This window comes from Microplitis demolitor, chromosome 7 (assembly GCF_026212275.2).
Source record: "Microplitis demolitor isolate Queensland-Clemson2020A chromosome 7, iyMicDemo2.1a, whole genome shotgun sequence".
Classification (NCBI taxonomy): domain Eukaryota; kingdom Metazoa; phylum Arthropoda; class Insecta; order Hymenoptera; family Braconidae; genus Microplitis; species Microplitis demolitor.
In genome coordinates, this window is record NC_068551.1 from 7,020,930 (window position 1) to 7,038,123 (window position 17,194).

General features: G+C 27.6%; 2 protein-coding genes across 6 annotated transcripts in view; one reads left to right on the forward strand and one right to left on the reverse strand.

Moving 5' to 3' along the window:
- The window catches only part of LOC103571426 (potassium voltage-gated channel subfamily KQT member 1), a 46,368-nt gene extending 33,790 nt beyond the window's left edge, over positions 1-12,578 (forward strand). For 3 of the 5 annotated variants that reach the window (XM_014442646.2, XM_014442650.2, XM_014442649.2), the window contains 5 exons: positions 2,657-2,784; positions 7,834-7,930; positions 9,626-9,930; positions 11,698-11,885; positions 11,976-12,578. In XM_014442646.2, the coding sequence (XP_014298132.1) occupies positions 2,657-2,784; positions 7,834-7,930; positions 9,626-9,930; positions 11,698-11,885; positions 11,976-12,145 (888 nt within the window). In that variant the 3' untranslated portion in view covers positions 12,146-12,578. The remainder of the gene's footprint in view (positions 1-2,656; positions 2,785-7,833; positions 7,931-9,625; positions 9,931-11,697; positions 11,886-11,975) is intronic. The other 2 variants (XM_014442647.2, XM_053740694.1) reach the window with 1 other exon arrangement.
- Positions 12,579-13,284: 706 nt separating this feature from the next.
- Positions 13,285-16,389, reverse strand: LOC103571457 (pickpocket protein 11-like). Its single transcript, XM_008549625.1, has 4 exons — positions 16,223-16,389; positions 14,728-14,920; positions 14,276-14,424; positions 13,285-13,975 (listed from the first exon to the last, which is right to left on the reverse strand). Exons 1-4 carry the CDS (start codon positions 16,387-16,389, stop codon positions 13,285-13,287), a joined length of 1,200 nt encoding a protein of 399 aa, XP_008547847.1.
- Positions 16,390-17,194: the final 805 nt, after the last annotated feature.

A 17,194-nucleotide genomic window follows, 5' to 3' on the forward strand; every position in this document is an offset into this window, starting at 1 on the left:
AAAGCACATATTTTTTATTACATTCACTTCTACTTTGCGATAAATTTTGATCTTTCTTTCCGTTCGTCATTTCTGCACTGTTACTTGTTTTCTCAATCTAAATAGATATAATAAATCTAGATAAATAAATAAATGACTGAATAATAATAAATATTTAAATGGATAAATGTTCATTGAGCATGTTAGTAATTTTTCGCATTCTCCTAAACTAATTAATTTCAATTTTTTGATTAAAAAAAAATTTTGGTAACGTATTCTACATTTTTTAATTACAAGATACAAAAAATTTTCATTACACATAATTGACGTTGAAAAAAATTCTTGAAATATTCGTCATATTGTATACGGTACGTATATATGTATACACCACATGTATTATGAAAATTTATTAATTTGATATGTTTCAAGATTCCAATTTAAAAATCAGCTCGATAAAAAAATTTTTAGCGGTCACTTACGAATAGTGAAAATGAAAATTCCAAAAATTGTCAAAATTCAGATTTTTATTTGCTACATTTTTTTTTTTTTGTCTAGCACCAACAATAATTCTTGTCGGTAAAATCAATATAGGGGAAGAGGGGGGAGGAGGAGACAAACGAGGTACTTCAGGAAATACTAAGGTTTCGAGGAGTCAAACATACAAAATCTTTTTATTTTTAATGATATTCAAAGTTAATAAAAAAAAATTTCAGTTGCCGTTAAAACAAAAAAAAATTTTATTTTGCGGGCAAAATGGGGAATCCCCTAAAAATGGTAAAAAAAAAAATTTCTGGTTATGAAATAAAATTGGTTAAATTAATTTATTTTGTAAGTTATTTACGTAAAGAGAAATTATATTTTACACAATTATTAGATGCAATGTAATAAATAAAATTTTTTATTGGTTTTTATCATAAAACAAACGCCATTGACATTTTTCGACTGATATTCGATTTTAGAAAAAGTTTAACAAAAAATATTCAAAATAATACTCAATAATATTTACAAAAGTGATTTTGGAATGTTAGAAAAACATTTAAAAAATAAAATTTTGGGGGTACCCCGTTTTGCCCCCCCCCTTCCCCTAATGTAAATATTTCAGCTCAAAATATAAATTTTTAAACGTTCCTCAAGAATTTCAATGTTTCTGACCGACCCTTAAGTATTAACATAAAGGCTCTTCGCTTTTCAACGTCAATTAATGTTATAATCAATGAAAGTCGAACTAGAGACAATGAAAAAATAAGTTATTTATATACTTTTTAAATTTCCCTCTATGAAAATTGACGATCGCCATAAGAACCATCTTAATCAATTAATATGTTTGAGAGATATTTTTTCCGAAAGAATTTTGAAAATAAAAAAAATATCACCTTATTTTTCTGGATAACGTATAGTGTAATTGACCAATTATTTCAAAAATAATACCAAATTTTCGTCTTTAACGATCTCTTGTAATCGGTTTGATGGTTTAAGAATTTTCATTGACAATACGTTAAAAAAATTATTGTTTTCTGAGTTTCTTTTAAAAATTTCATATTTTGACGTTATGATTAAATTCAAAATTCTTTTTACTTTTCATTTCAATAACTTCTATATAAGACTAGACATAACTTCTTCACAATGCTTTCTTCTTCACCCAATTTTTTGCTTAAGACTGTCCGATACATTTTCGGTAATACAACAAGATGTATTTTGATAAGAAGATAATAATTATTTTCAATAAAATTACAAAAATGAATTTAAAGTAGTAGTTACATATTGTAAAGTAATATTCGAAATTCTCAAGTGACGTTCGAAAATTTATATGTTGAGCTGAAATTTTTAGCATAGTATCAATTTTACATCAGATACAAACTATTGTTTCCGCGAGAAAGAAAAAATTATGAAAAAAACAAAATCTAAATTTTGATCATTTTTGTAGTTTTCGAAATTCGTAAGCGACCATATAAAACTTTTTCATTATGCTGAATTCTAAAGTAGGTTTTTAAAACGTGTTAAACTAAAAATTTCTATACGAAATTTAAAAAAATAAAATTGCCGGATTTTCGGGCCATCTTAATATCCATATATACTTATGTTAAATGTATGAATAATTTGAAAATATGATAATAATGAATTAGATTATTATTATATGTAAATTATTGATTTAAATTTATATTTTTACTTCGTTTTAAGTAATAAAAAATTAACTTAAATAAACAATTTGTTTAAAAATAAAAAAAAAGTTCAATGACTTTACATTATCAATACTATATATAGCTTCTATTTAAAGTTTTTAAACTAGCTTAGAATCTTAATAACTTGGTTTAAAAATTCATTTTCAATTGAACGCAATGTTCGCTCATGAAAGCAATGCATAATGTTATATAAATGAACTGTATTGTCTAATGATATGTCATTGTACGGTTGTAAAGTTTTTTGGCTTGCCTAGCTTCGGGGTTCTTAAAATTACAGTTATAAAAAAAAAAAAAAAAAAAAAAAAAAAGAATACAAATTTACTTATTTTATGTTGCTTAAGTTAATACCAATTTTACACCACTTTTTTTGTACATACTTGAAGTAAATATTAAAAAAAAAAAAAAAAAAGAAATTAATTTTAAAAAGTTGGCAATGCGATTTAAAAAAAAAAACTTACGATATATATTCCACATGGCAATGTGTACTATTATCACAGCTGAAATACTTCGTGGCCCGCAAGAAGTTCAGAGAAGCTCTAAAACCTTACGACGTCAAGGACGTGATTGAACAGTACAGCTCTGGACACGCGGATCTACTGAATCGCGTGCGAAACCTCCAATTCAGGTACTTTTAAATCCGAGAGAGTACCTTAAAAGTAAATTTATAAAAATATATTTGAATATTCACATGAATTTCTCATGTTGCACTGGGAAAAATGGTTATATTCAAGTCAAGAAAAAACATTTTCAATAAATGTTATTTGAGGTGATTTAAATAAATTAAACCCCGAAAATATATATAAAGTTCAAACTTTGAATAGATGGGAAAAATATTAAATTTTTCTTGATAATAAACTTATAAGATTTTTAACTTTCTTAGTATGTACATAATAACCGAAACCAGACCCTAAAACTTAAAAAATTTTTTAATCTTTTGACATAATTTATGACTAAATTATATATATAAAATTAGATGAGATATCAACTATAAAAATTATTCGGTAATAAATAGTGTATTGTGTGACAAGGGATGAAACTAGACGAGTTCAGGCCAGAGTGTAGTTCGGCTACCTGAGTCGTAGGCAAGGGCTGGCATCGCACTTGCAGTCTGAAATCATGTTTCATTCTGTGTCATGCACCACTTTTTCATAATTATCTGCATTGGAACATAAAGCTTCAGTATCAGCAGCCGGTCAGAAACAAGTTAATTTAAGATCAATTGTGTAAGCAGCTATTAGCGTAAGCGTAAATTATATTTAAGTAAAAAAAATAAATATTATTTATCATATATACTTATTTTTATAAAACTTAATCTAAAAGTCAGAACTGTCACTTACAGAAATTAAATTCGTGATTTGAAATTACTAATAAACGAATGACAAATATTAAAAAGTAAAATTAAGAGAGACGAAACGAATTTTTTTCTGCTCACTGAGTGAAGACATTTATCATTTACGCATTCGCTAATATTTGTCCGCGGAATCGGGCTGAAATTGGCTAGTTTTTATTGACTGGACAGGCACTGAAACTTGAAATTTCGATGCTAGTATCATGCAAGGAAACTTTCATATAATTAATTTTTTTAATTTTTTCTTTCTAATAAAAATTCATGTATTTTAAAATCGTTTTACGACCGTTAAAATAAATTTTCTAGAATAACCTTCAAACACTCCTCCGAAAAATTTGATTTTTAAAAAAAATTTATTTTTGTAAAATTTCTGTTGCAATTGTTACATTAATGACTAATGTGACATTTAGTTATGTTATTTCAATAAAACTACCAAACAATACTGTAAAGCACTTTCAATTTCAAAATCATTAAATTTAAAATAATTCACTTCTGTTGTATTGATGTAATAATTTTTCGTAATGCAACATGACAAAAACATCGATTTATACATACATGTAATTCCACGCCAACTGTCCAGCTTAAAACTCTCACTCTCTTTGATTTATTTGTGGCGATTATTTTATTGAAAGAATTATACATTCTTAGATTTTTATTTTCTTGTACGTACATTAACAACAAGTGTCAGATAAAATAAAGTGTGATATATGTGTGCAAAGTATAAGCAGCCCCCGATATAAGCATGATTTACATCATTACCTTCAGCTTAGATTGCATTAAAATGAGTACTTGTGGGATTCACTGCATTCACTACACTGCAAAAATTTTGGTGTGAAAATGATCCCCGAGGACTTTGCACGGTCTGGTCGGTGTGAGTTGACGGTGTGAAATTTTCTTGGTGTGAAATGTCAAGTGGTGTATTTTTAACAAGGTATGAGTATTTTCTTTCATGCTGTTCGGTGTTCAAATATTGTCCGATAATATCATCTGAAGTTAAAAATGATCATATAATATATAAGTTGCGGCGCTAGTATATCATTATTATTAATAATATAATTTTAAAATAAAAATTACCTAGTGTTAACCCGAGTTAAAAAACGAATTCCGATTTAAGTCTCAAAGTTCTCAATGAGATTTTTGAGGATTAATTTAGAATTTGAAGATTGACAACAGTAGAGAAATTTATCCCAATTTAGTCCTCAAAGTAGTTGTTACGACCAATTTTACGACTTTGAGAATTAAACTGGAATAACATAACCTGGATTATAGCCTCAAAATTCTCAAAACATTTAGGAATAATTTTATCCACATTTGAACTTCAAAAGTTTCATTCGACGTGTTCTCTTCCCTCCTTTTTCTATCTAAAATTTTTCAAAGTCTAAAATATAACTTTTCATTCGTTGAGGATTTTGAGGTCTTAGTTATAATTTAAAATCAATAAATTGTTCACATTTAGACCTCATAATTCTCATTGAGGATTTTTAGTACTAAAGTAGAGTTACTGTCTGCGCGTCAAATAAAAAATCAAAGGAATTGAGGCTTTTGAGGACTAAACTAGAATTTTTTTTTACTCGGGAAAGTAATTGAGTTTTTTAATAAAGAACTTGTACCTTTACAATATTGGTGATGTGAACGTTTTAATTCACACAATCCAAAATTTAACACAGTGCATCGTGTAACTTTCACACCAAAAGTAATGAAAATTTTAACACCAAATCATGCACACCACACCGTGGACTCAAAATGTTTTACAGTGTAATATTAACGAATCTATTCACAATTCATCAAGGCAAATTTTTCTCCACTTTCATTTCCTGCGGTAATCTAAAACATTCTCGGTGGGTTTGTTATTTTCCAACCCAAAAATACTACTACAGTTTGTTTGTATAGATCTAACACATTATATAATAATCATTTTCATACTTGTAGAGATTATTATTTTTATTGGGTTGGAAATTATATTAATGATACCCCAATTGATTGGCGGTTGATGAAATGAGTAAATAAAAAAAATACATTATTAACAAATTAAATAAATAAATAATATGATATAGAACCTGTTCTACAGTTTCTTATTTTATTAAATTTATCTTGTAGAATCTAATAGCAAAGTCGCGAAAAAATATTTCGTAGGTAATTATTTAGATACATGACTCTATTTTTAACCATAATAAATCGAAAAATAAAGATTTTCTTAACTTTTTCTAGCCTTCAAGTTAAAAAAATGATGACTTTATGGTTTTCTTGAAAAATTTCATGACAAAATTATTGAATGATGTAGGTTCCAAGATATTGTGCGCTTCCCATAATATAGCATTGACAAAGGATAAAACAAGATGATTTCAGACTAGTTTGAAATTGTCTTTTGTCCTGAGCCACACACCATATTTTTCATGATTACCTGCATCCAGTAAGAAACAAGTTAATTTCAAGTCGATGATGCAGAGAACTGTTAAAGAATGAGAAATATGTGATTTACAGTCACTTATTAAATAGTTAATAAGACAAAAATATTATTTTCACTCATTTTTTAGTAATTTTATTTGGTTAATTAAAACTGTCATTTAAAAAATGAAATGAGTAAACTGAAGTGACAAGTAAACAAATGAGAGTAATAAGGCTGCAAGTGAACATTAAATATAACTACCACTAGATAGAAGCAATTGTGTTTCTTCCCAAGGGAAGAAACGCGCGTTTTTCTGCCCGTTGTATGAAGGTATTTTTTAATTACGAATTCACTAGCAGTTGTTCGCAGCATCGACTTGAAATTAGCTTGTTTCTGACTATGTAAAGACACTGAATGTTTAAGTTTCGATGCTGATATCATGAATAGGATATTACACACCTAGGGAAAGAAAGTAAGGAATGTTTCAGATCACATGTATAATCTGACATGTGATCTGAAGCTTTCTTATTTACTTCCCGAGGTGTGTATACACTGAAAGAACAATTTATTTGAGCCAAATAAATAGATCTATTTGAGTGAACAAAATCATTTATTTTATTCAAATATATATTTGTTTGTGGCTAACAAATGGCGCTACAGTGTCACCATTCAGATATAGATTTGTTAACTATTAACAAATCATTATTTCATTCAAATGAACCATATTTTTTTCTCAAATAAGTATTGATTGGGTCCATTCAAACATGGGATGTATTTGCCTGAAATAAATCTTATTTGGCTCAAATAAATTATTCTTACAGAGTACTATTATTCTTCTCGGTGGAGGCAGAAAGCGGCAACTTCGTTTTGCACAGTATTTTGTCTTAGACTTTAGTATTGTTTTTAGAAATAGTAATTTATAACAGAGGTTCATATTTTTATTTATTTTAATAATTCAAAAATGTGTTTTTTTTTTTTTTACTTACCCTATAAATTTTTTTCATCTTTTTTCCTCATAAAAATAATATAATTAGATCGGATGAATTTTTCATTCTTAAAATTTAGGAAATTAGAAATTAAAAATTTAGAAAATTAGAAATTTTTTATCTCTACTGAGTTATTAATGGGCAGTAATCGTTTAAATGTTTGTAAATATTCCCAAAAAATAAAAAAAAAATTTTCATAAATTCATATCTAATAGCGTTTTTTCGAAAAAAAAAAGAAGGTGAGTTTTGTGCTTGGTATAGGTTGGCGTGGAACATCTCACGTATATTATGAATTTTGCTAAAATTTAAAACTTGAAAATTGAAAAAAAAAATATTAATAAATATTATTAATAAATATTAATAAAGACAACTAACAATGAAATTCTCTGTTTTGATTGTGATTAATTGAGAAATTATATAAGTAGAGTATAAAAAAAAATTAAATAAAAGTTTTAAAGCAGCAACAAACAGTAGCATAACACCGCTTATTCATATTTTGTCAATTCTCAACACTTCATATTCAATAAATATAGTTTTATTCTTTTTTTTCTTTTGCATATATTTATTCTTGTTACATTGATAGCATAAAATTGAAAATAAATAAATCTACTTAGTTTATTTTTTTGTGTACGCCGCTATTAGCTCGTTTGATTAAAAACACACAAAAAATATAATATTTGCTAGATTAACTACTTTCTAATTTTTATAGCTTCTTTTTTTATATTTTTATTGACTTGAATAAAAATATAACAAATTGATTAATATCAATTTATACATTATCACAATTATTTTGCACGTAGAAAACAAAAAAACATAGCCGATGCGCTTGCGTGCTTGCTTAAAAATTATTTAAAAGCATTATAGCTTGCAAATTAATACAGTTTATTGTTTGAAATTATGAACAGTTACCAACAATGCACTGTTGTGCTTTTTTTGGTTTTTTTTTTTGCTTAGATTAGATCAAATTCTTGGGAGACAGGGTTCAAAAGCAAGAGATGTATATGTATCTAAAATCAGCCTGGCATCCAGGGTCGTAAAAGTAGAAAGACAGGTAAATTTAATTATAACAGAAAAAAAAACTGTGGTTGCTACAGCACCCTGGTAGCAATTTTTATTAATTCTGCAACAAGTTTGAGCAGGACAAGTAAAATACCGAAAAATACTATATACATATATTAAATGTTTTTTAAAGATTTTTACTAAGATTGCTACTAAGGTGCAGTATTTGTAGTTGAGGTAACTACACGAAAAAAAAAATAGCCGCTGCAACAGAATTTTCATGTTACAGCAACAGGACAAATTCTGTGGGGGCAACAGGATTTTTCCTATAGAATCAATAGGATAAGGAACAAGTCTTAGGTATTAATTTTTTTTTGTCCGAATAATGAAATTTAAAAATTTGGAAAAACACAAAGTTTGGAAAAAAATTAAAATTTGTTTTCGAACTTAATTTTTTTTTTTAAATTGGAATTTTCGTTCAAAATTTAAATTTGTTTTTCAAATTTTTAAATTTTATTACACGGACAAAAAAAAATTAGTACATGACAATTATTCATTATCCTATTGATTCCACAGAAAAAATCCTGTTTCTACAACAGGATTTTGTCCTGTTGCTCCCACAGAACTGCGTCACCTATTGCAACGCCTATTTTTTTTCCGTGTACCAATTGGAGTAAGAAAATATGCAAACACCAACTTGGAATACCTTTAATCACACGTGTAGTAAAACAGGTGAATTTAAAACTCTGCCACAAGTGGTCCTACTAAAAATAAAACTCTATACTAAGTCAAGCTCTGTCACAATATGTCTAAAAAATTTTCTCTTCAATAAAGTATCCATTGTGTTTGAAACTCTATTAATGAAAAAGACTACCACAATGAAATTTCTACCAAAAACAATTACTACCGAGTCATTAGTAAGAATAAACACTACCATTCAAAATATCTATCAAAGACGGTTCAGAATGGTTGATAAAATAGAAAATTTTAAGTGATGTTTGTACATGGAAAGAAAATTCTACTAAAATTTATGATGTTAACATCGTAATCGTGGACTAGACTTTCATTAGCGTCAATTTTTAAATGCCTTACTTCAAAATTTACTATAGTCTTTGTTAAAATTACAATGTTAAATAGTAAAGAATATAACCCACATCGTAATTTTCACAAAGACTATAGTAAATTTCGAAGTAAGACATTTAAAAATTGACGCTAATGAAAGTCTAGTCCACGATTACGATGTTAATATCGTAAATTTTAGAGGAATTTTCTTTCCGTATACTTGGTAGTGATTTTTTTGGAAGAGATTTCATTGTAGTGGACTTTTTTAATAAGAGAGTTTTAAACATGGTGGGTACTTTATTGCCCTCTAAAAATCAGTTAGTGAAATTTACTGCGAATCAGCGGATAGTTACTATTTCTACGGCTATAAGTATACCACTAATTCAACCAGTGGCATACTTATAGCTGTTTCCCACTGAATATTTACTAATTCGAAGTGAATTTCACTGATTCATTTTTATAGAGTGGATAGGAAATTTTTTAGACATGTTGCGACAGACTTTGATTGGGTAGAGTTTTATTTTTGATAGGGCTGCTTATGGCAAAGTTGTAAGTGCGCCTATTTTACTACAATATTATAGTTGGGAGAACCACAATTTTTCCGTGTGTTAAATACAAGTGAAAAGTTGTTTAATGAAATAAATATATATATATATATATATATAATATTGTGACAAAACTTTAGGTAGATGACATCGAAACAAAATTGGACCAACTAATAGAATTATATGTGGAGGATCGTAAACGTCTTTTATCGCTTCCATTGCCAACAGTGGAAACTCGTCATGTGCCTCATTCACCGTTGGCTCCAACAGATGAAACTGGTGTCACAACAACAGTTCTTAAGCCAATTTTAGTTGACAAACAGTTGTCGGAACCAAGTTCTCCAACATCTAAAACAATACGAATTGGAAAACAACAGAAACCTCGACAAATACACCGAGGTTATTCAGATCTTGGAAGCAGAGTCAAGAAGCGCGTTACCCTTAGGTTCTTTTTTTTTTTTTTTTTAACCACTTTTATATTCTTTCTTTATTCATTTATTGTTTTTGTATAAACCCGAGTCAAAAAACAATTTTCCGTTCGAATCTCAAAATACTACGTGAAGTATTTAGGGACAAGTGGGATTTTAGAGATTGAGAACTGTGTGAAAAGTAATTCCAGTTTAGGCCTCAATGTTATAATTACGGGCGATTTTACATAATTGAGGGCTAAACTGGTATAAAAGAAATTTTGCAAGGACCTCAAAATCCTCATATTATAAAAAAATCACTACTCCAGATTTAGGCCTCAATTTTTCAAAAGACGTAACCTATGTAGGTTCCCTCACTTTTTTTCGTAAGAAATAAATACACTACTAGAAAAAAGTAAAGGATCAAAAAAAAATTCCAAATTTTTGGGTGATTTTCAACAGGCCGTAACTTCGAGAGAAATGGTTGTACAAGGAAGAAAAAAAAAAGGAAATTGTAGCTCCAAGTGTCTACTTTTTAGATTAGAACCAAAAATTTTTAGCGTCAGCGGTTTCTGAGTAATCTTAGAAAAACCAGCAACAAAAATATTTTCAAATTTTTTTCACTTTTTTTTTTTTGGTCTACGGGTGAGGGAATTTTTTTTTTTGCTTAACTACTATAAGGATCAGATACCTTCATTATTTAGCTTTAATTTCATTTTTTATAGACCTTGATACGTCCACTTGTCGCCGAGATATCAGTCTTCAAATGGAAAAGGATCCTTTTGTCTTTGATAATTAAGGTCTATAAAAAATGAAATTAAAGCTAAATAATGAAGGTATCTGATCCTTATAGTAGTTAAGCAAAAAAAAAAAGTTTCCCACACCCGTAGACCAGAAAAAAAAAAAGTAAAAAAAATTTGAAAATTTTTTTTGTCGTTGGTATTTCTAAATTACTCAGAATCCGCTGACGCTAAAAATTTTTGAAGTTCTAATCCAAAAAGTAGACACTTGGAGCAACAATTTCCTTTTTTTTCTTCCTTTTACGACCATTTCTCTCGAAGTTACGACCTGTTGAAAATCACTCAAAAATTTGGAATTTTTTTTTTGATCCTTTAATTTTTTCCAGTAGTGTACTTCAGACCGAGTATCTCAAAAAAAATTGACCCAAAAATAAATACTTAATTACAAATTTGTAGAAAAATTATCGGAACCTCTATAAAGTATAACAAATGAAAATGAATATTTATTTTTATTTATATCCATTCAAAAAAAATATAATGCTTACTATGAGAAAATAGTTAACCGAAAGAAAATTTAGTACACATTTTTTCAATGAAAATACGAAAATTTATTGAGGACAAAATGTTTAATATTGTATTCTATATTTATTTAGTATTTAGTAAGTTTGAAAAAAAAATTTTTTTTGAGACCTATTAAAAGTTTATCCAGGAATACATAAAGACGAATAATAATAATAATAAATTGATGAATTTATTTTGGTTGACTTATAAATTTTTGTAAGTACTCAGATTTTTTTTTTCAACTCGAAAATTTTCTAAGCCCAGGAAACGATAATTTATTTTTTAAGGATTTTGAGAGCTTAGTTAGAATTTAAAACCGATGAAGAGTTTGCATTTAGACCTCATAATTCTCACTGGGGATTTAGAGTGCCAATATCGTATCATTTTTCGTCCAATAAATAATAGATCAAAAGAATTGAATTTTTTGAGGTCGAAACTAGAATTTATTTTTTGACTCAAGAATTGTTATCATATTACAAATTAAAAATTTTTTAATAAAAACAGCTCAATACCGCCAAATTTGATGCACTTGGATGAAGCAACGACAACAAGATCATCAAGTGTATACTCTACAAAAGATGTATTACCACATTCAAGAGAAGATGGTGTTATTATTATTGTGCCTACACTTCCAGACAGAACCGAATCATTGTCTTCAACAAATCAGACATCACCAGTAAATGGTGATTTTGGTAAAATTTTTTTTTTTTAAATATTTTATTGGATAAAACAATTTATACTAGTTCAAATAATAAGTAATAAGTAAATAATATTTATTACAGTAACTGTTGAATGCGATCCAGACAGAGGGTCTGAATATAATACTGAAAACGAAACTGAAGATACTGGTGAGGAAGCTGCGCTTCTCGGTTCTTCTGAATCACCATCGACCAATTCGCCAGGCTCTATTAATCCTGGGGGTAATAATAATATTGATCAAATGAAACAATAAATCACAAACCAACGAGATTAGGTCATTTTAAAGATTTATCACCAATGGTAGTTTAATTTAATTATAATAAAATAGGGTCTACTAAATTATATACTTTTCTAGACCATTTTAGACCAGCTGTAATGTGTGGGTACAATTCCAAATAGCTTCCCCTCGCAATGCAATATTATCTCGTAGGGATAAGCGCCCAATAATATTGTAATAGAGTCTGTGAATGATGGAATTTATTCACAGTGACAATATTAATATGTAAATTTAATTTAACAAAAAAAAAACGGCCTCTTATATATTTGCTATAACTTAATCACTTTTTGTTTTTCATTATCCCGTATTCAAATAATTATAAAAAATTATAAACTCAAAGAAATGGCGCAAAAATATTTATAATAACTAGTGAGAGTATTTATTATACTTTGCAGGTATCTCTTTTGAGATAATAATAATAATAATAATAATAATAATAATAATAATAATAATAATAATAATAATAATAATAATAATAATAACGATAAGATGACCATTTGAATCTAGTAAATCTAATGCGATATTTAAGTATAATATAAAATAAAACCGACCATTTAAAAATTTTAAAATAAATTTTTGATAGAATATAAAGAATGTACATTATTAAATAACAATTATACAATATGAATATAAAAAACACACTTTTGACAAGCAATTGCACGTAAAAAGTGCTAATTTATTGTTTACTAAGACAAAAATATTGTATAAGCTTTGATAGACCAAATTAAATAAATAATTAAATTTACACTATATATGTATGTATATAAAGAAGAAATTTAAATAATAGTAAGGACCAGAAATAAATCTTTTATAGATCTATTAAAATGATATAACATTTTAAAATCAATATCAATTGATTATTTATTGACAAAATAATATACTCATTTTTTTTTATCTTTTTAAATTATCGGAGTTTAAATTCATAAAATTTTATAAAAATAAAAAGTTTATAAAAAAAAAAAAAAAACAAAATGATAATTTACCTTATCAATTTTTCCTCTCTATATACATAGATATGGCTTAAAGATAATATACATTTTTCTTAATTGCCAGTGACCATTGTCATTTAATCAAAAGAATAAAAATTATTATTTTTAACTAAAAAGTTTAATTTCTTATTCGATATAATCATAATACTTTATAGTTGGAACTGTAAGTTGCATGTTATTTTCTTTAATTTGTTTAACTTTAATTTTTTTAAGCTTAATATTAACATCAGTATCATATGCAACAACAGCACCACAATAAAATCTTAAAGAAAAATAATAAATTAATTCAACTGTCGTAAGAATAGAATAGCCCAGAAATAGTCCCATAATACCACCGAACGAAACGACTAGATCTAGCCAACCAAATCGTACTTCTCTTCTGTAGCGGACAATAGGCCACCTGGTTGTGACAACTGTTACATAACTATTGGCAATGCTCTCAAATGTGTAAGATGTATGACTACAATAAAGGTAACATTCAGATTCACATGTTGGTCTACGCAAGCGCTCTGCATTATCTGATAGACAAGAATATTTCTCTATACTACATTCCTCTTGCCTGTTTTTACTTAGGAACCATGGAAGACATCCGCATATTTTACGAATTGTCTTTTTTTGACATTCTAAAACACAATTGTTGTATGAAATATCTTCGTCATAAAATATGCAACTTCGTTGGGAACGGGTTAAAAAACGCAGTTCTTCAGAAGCATCTGTTCTTACAGTTGAAATCATCAAATTCATATTTCGTTTTAAAGTATAACTTATTGGAGTGTCACGTGTTGGTATATCTTCATCCATCTGCAATAAATAGAGGCTGAAAATTTCGATTAATTAATTTTTAAAATCAATTTTATTTAAATTTTAATTAAAAATATATATTGTTTTACTTTAGAGGTTTTTTATATTCAAGAGTAAATAATATTGAAGTATTTTGATTTTCAGTTAACACTTCTTTTGTCGAACTTTGACAACAAATCCCTGCGGAAGTTAAAATTTTTTTAAATACTTTATTGCAGTCTTTCCTTATTCCTCTGAAATAATAATTTTTAATTACTCATCATTTATTTCAACAGTTTTTTTTTTTTTTAATAAAAATTATTTTATAGATTATTACTGATCATAGCAATCTGTCAATATATTATCACAAGCTGGTGTTATTTGAAAAAATATATCACTCGATACTTGTGATGATTTCGGCAATGTGATATTTACTATTGGCTCCCAATCCCAATCATAGAATGCCTGATAAATATTTGTCTTATCCTGATTTGGTTGACAAATTACACAATTAGTTAAAATAAAAAAACAACAAATTAATTAGAGATGTGCGAATCGAATAATTCGAATTACTCGTAAGATTTCGAAGTATTCTTAAATTTTTTCATTATTCGATTGAAATTCTAATATACGGTTTGAACTTCGAAAATAAATTTTTTATCTAACTTTTGATAAATTATAAAAAATTTTTTACTATAATTTCCTAGTAATTCAAATTTAAGGGATACAAATCTTACACACCCCTAATATTAATATACTTATCATTAAATCTCACTAAAATCAATTAACCTCAGATACTCGAGATAAATCTATATAATCTGATGTCATACAAATAATTATACTTGGTAAAGTAATAGACCAATTTGTCTTGTCAATCATTGTGCCAGTTAGAGTTGGATTTGTTTGAAATCGTTGCAAAATAGTAACAATAATCCCCAAAGCTGTGCATAATGACGCAATTGTGCAGACAAACCAAAAAATTCTGTAAATAAACGATTCTTTATAAAATTATTTGTTACAAATTTTGAATTATGTTCATTGTTCAATGTTATCACATATAGGGTAAGAGTACCAGTACCCAGCCCCAAACCAGTAGCCAGCCACCTCATGTTAAATTATATCTATACTAGCGACCCGCCCCGGCTTCGCACGGGTGCAATGCTGATACTAAATTATATTATGTTATTATACATATAAACCTTCCTCTTGAATCACTCTATCTATTAAAAAAAAACCGCATCAAAATCCGTTGCGTAGTTTCAAAGATTTAAGCATACAAAGGGACATAGGGACAGAGAAAGCGACTTTGTTTTATACTATGTAGTGATATATTTTGAGCCAATGTTAAAGTATAGACCCGGCTGGCTACTGGTTAGAGGCTGGGTACTGGTGCTCTTACCCTACTATTCGGTACATTTTTCAAAATTCGAGCTCTTATTATAATAAGAGCTTATTATAATAAGATCTATATATAGATATCAAGGTTTTGAAAATTTTCAGAATTTGATAACTTTTGAATAGATATCGAGGAGTGGGTGTGTAAACGAAATTTTTATAATACCATGACTTTTACCCAAAGCAACTGATTTATAATTTTTGTAGCTATCGAAGGAGTTTATCAAAACTTAGACGTAATTCATTTTTAAAATGGATTTTCCAAATCAAGTTATTTGAGAACAGAAAAATTATGTTCATTCTTTTCTTTTTTTTTTTTTTTTTTTTAATAAAAAACTATCATCTTATTAACCGATATCAAAAACTAATTAGATCAGACTTACTATACATAAGAGTTTGAAGCTTCCTTTCGGTTATTGCTATGAGTAATTTGTTTAACTGTGAAGTGATTAATTTCACACACATACACACGCACGCACACCCATGAGTGCGCATACACACGCGCGCTTGCATTCATGCACACATGCGCACAGACGCACATATGCATACACATATTCTTAGTTAAGAATTTTCTACAACTTTGATTGGTAACAGTTACCATCCTCGATTGTAACAATTATAATTTTTAATAATTACAATTAGCATCTTCCATCGTAACCGTTATCATCATAAATTGTAACTGTTATCATTTTCAGTGGTAAAATTAATTATTTTACCGGTGAAAAATTTTATTACCATTTTAAATAGTTAAAATTAAAAATTTTGTATTGTCGATAGAATAATTAATTTTGCTCCGTATGGAGCAAATGTCCGTGAAAGAAATAGAAGTACATCAATTATATAATCTAATATTGACATGATTATAAAATAAAAATGAATTTCAATTTACAACCTTTCCCAAGTTGGACGACTTGAATCCACAAAATATCGAAATCCATGAAGAGTATTTTCGCTTAAATATTCTTTACTGCGCAATTTAAAACTTTTATGCAGTTCAGATAATGGTGGAAAGTAACGACGTATCATAATAACAGCACGCTGTGATCTATTCGGCATTCCTTCAAATCAAAAACTTGTCTTTCAACAAAAATCTGTAAACCACATAATAATTTATCATTAGCGTGCAAAGTTATCGCGTGTTCACATTGTTGATCAATATCAGCCTTTATAATACACGATACGCTTAACACCGTAATCAATTTATGAAACAAATATGCTGTCACGTGAATAAAAACAAAACAATTTATTTTATCTCAATACAATTGTCGATTTTTAATTTTTTCTGTCATTGAATCGTGTGAATAATTTTTAAAAATTCACATTAAATTTATTGTTTATTTTAATAAATAATTAATTATTCTGAATACCTATCTAATATATTGCTTAGTATATTTATTTAAAAGGTATGCCGTTACCCTAATAAATTGTCTGGTTTAATTATATGAATTTAATTAAAACCGTTAAACAAAATTTTAATGGACGTATCTTACACCGTTGTAGTGATGCTATTTAGCGGTGTCATCCAGCCGGTGTTAAGGTGGAGTAAATTAACTCCGATCACAGTATGAGGGTGTGAATATAATAATAGGTGTTTTAAGATCTATAAAACAAAAAAAAAATAATAATATTTCGTTAAAATTATATATTATGATTACTTGCGATAAAAAAAAATTTATTGCCTGTAAAATGCACTCTCTAAAATCAAATTAATAGTGAAAATCACGTGACAACCACTAATCGGCAATTAATAGTCACTTATTACCAGTGAAACGTATACCACTATTTGCATTAGTGGTTTACTTTTCACTAGTAAACTGTGAGTAGTCACTATTTTCACTATTTCAAATTTAAGGAGAGCAAT

Bases quoted from the DNA above. Each gene is read 5' to 3' on its own strand.
- LOC103571457 (XM_008549625.1), bottom strand. From the start codon at position 16,389: ATGCCGAATAGATCACAGCGTGCTGTTATTATGATACGTCGTTACTTT. The intron at 14,921-16,222 runs GTAAATTGAAAT...GTTTATTTACAG, and splicing joins CGTCCAACTTGGGAAAGGTT to AATTTTTTGGTTTGTCTGCA. The intron at 14,425-14,727 runs GTTAATTGATTT...CAACCAAATCAG, and splicing joins ATTTATCTCGAGTATCTGAG to GATAAGACAAATATTTATCA.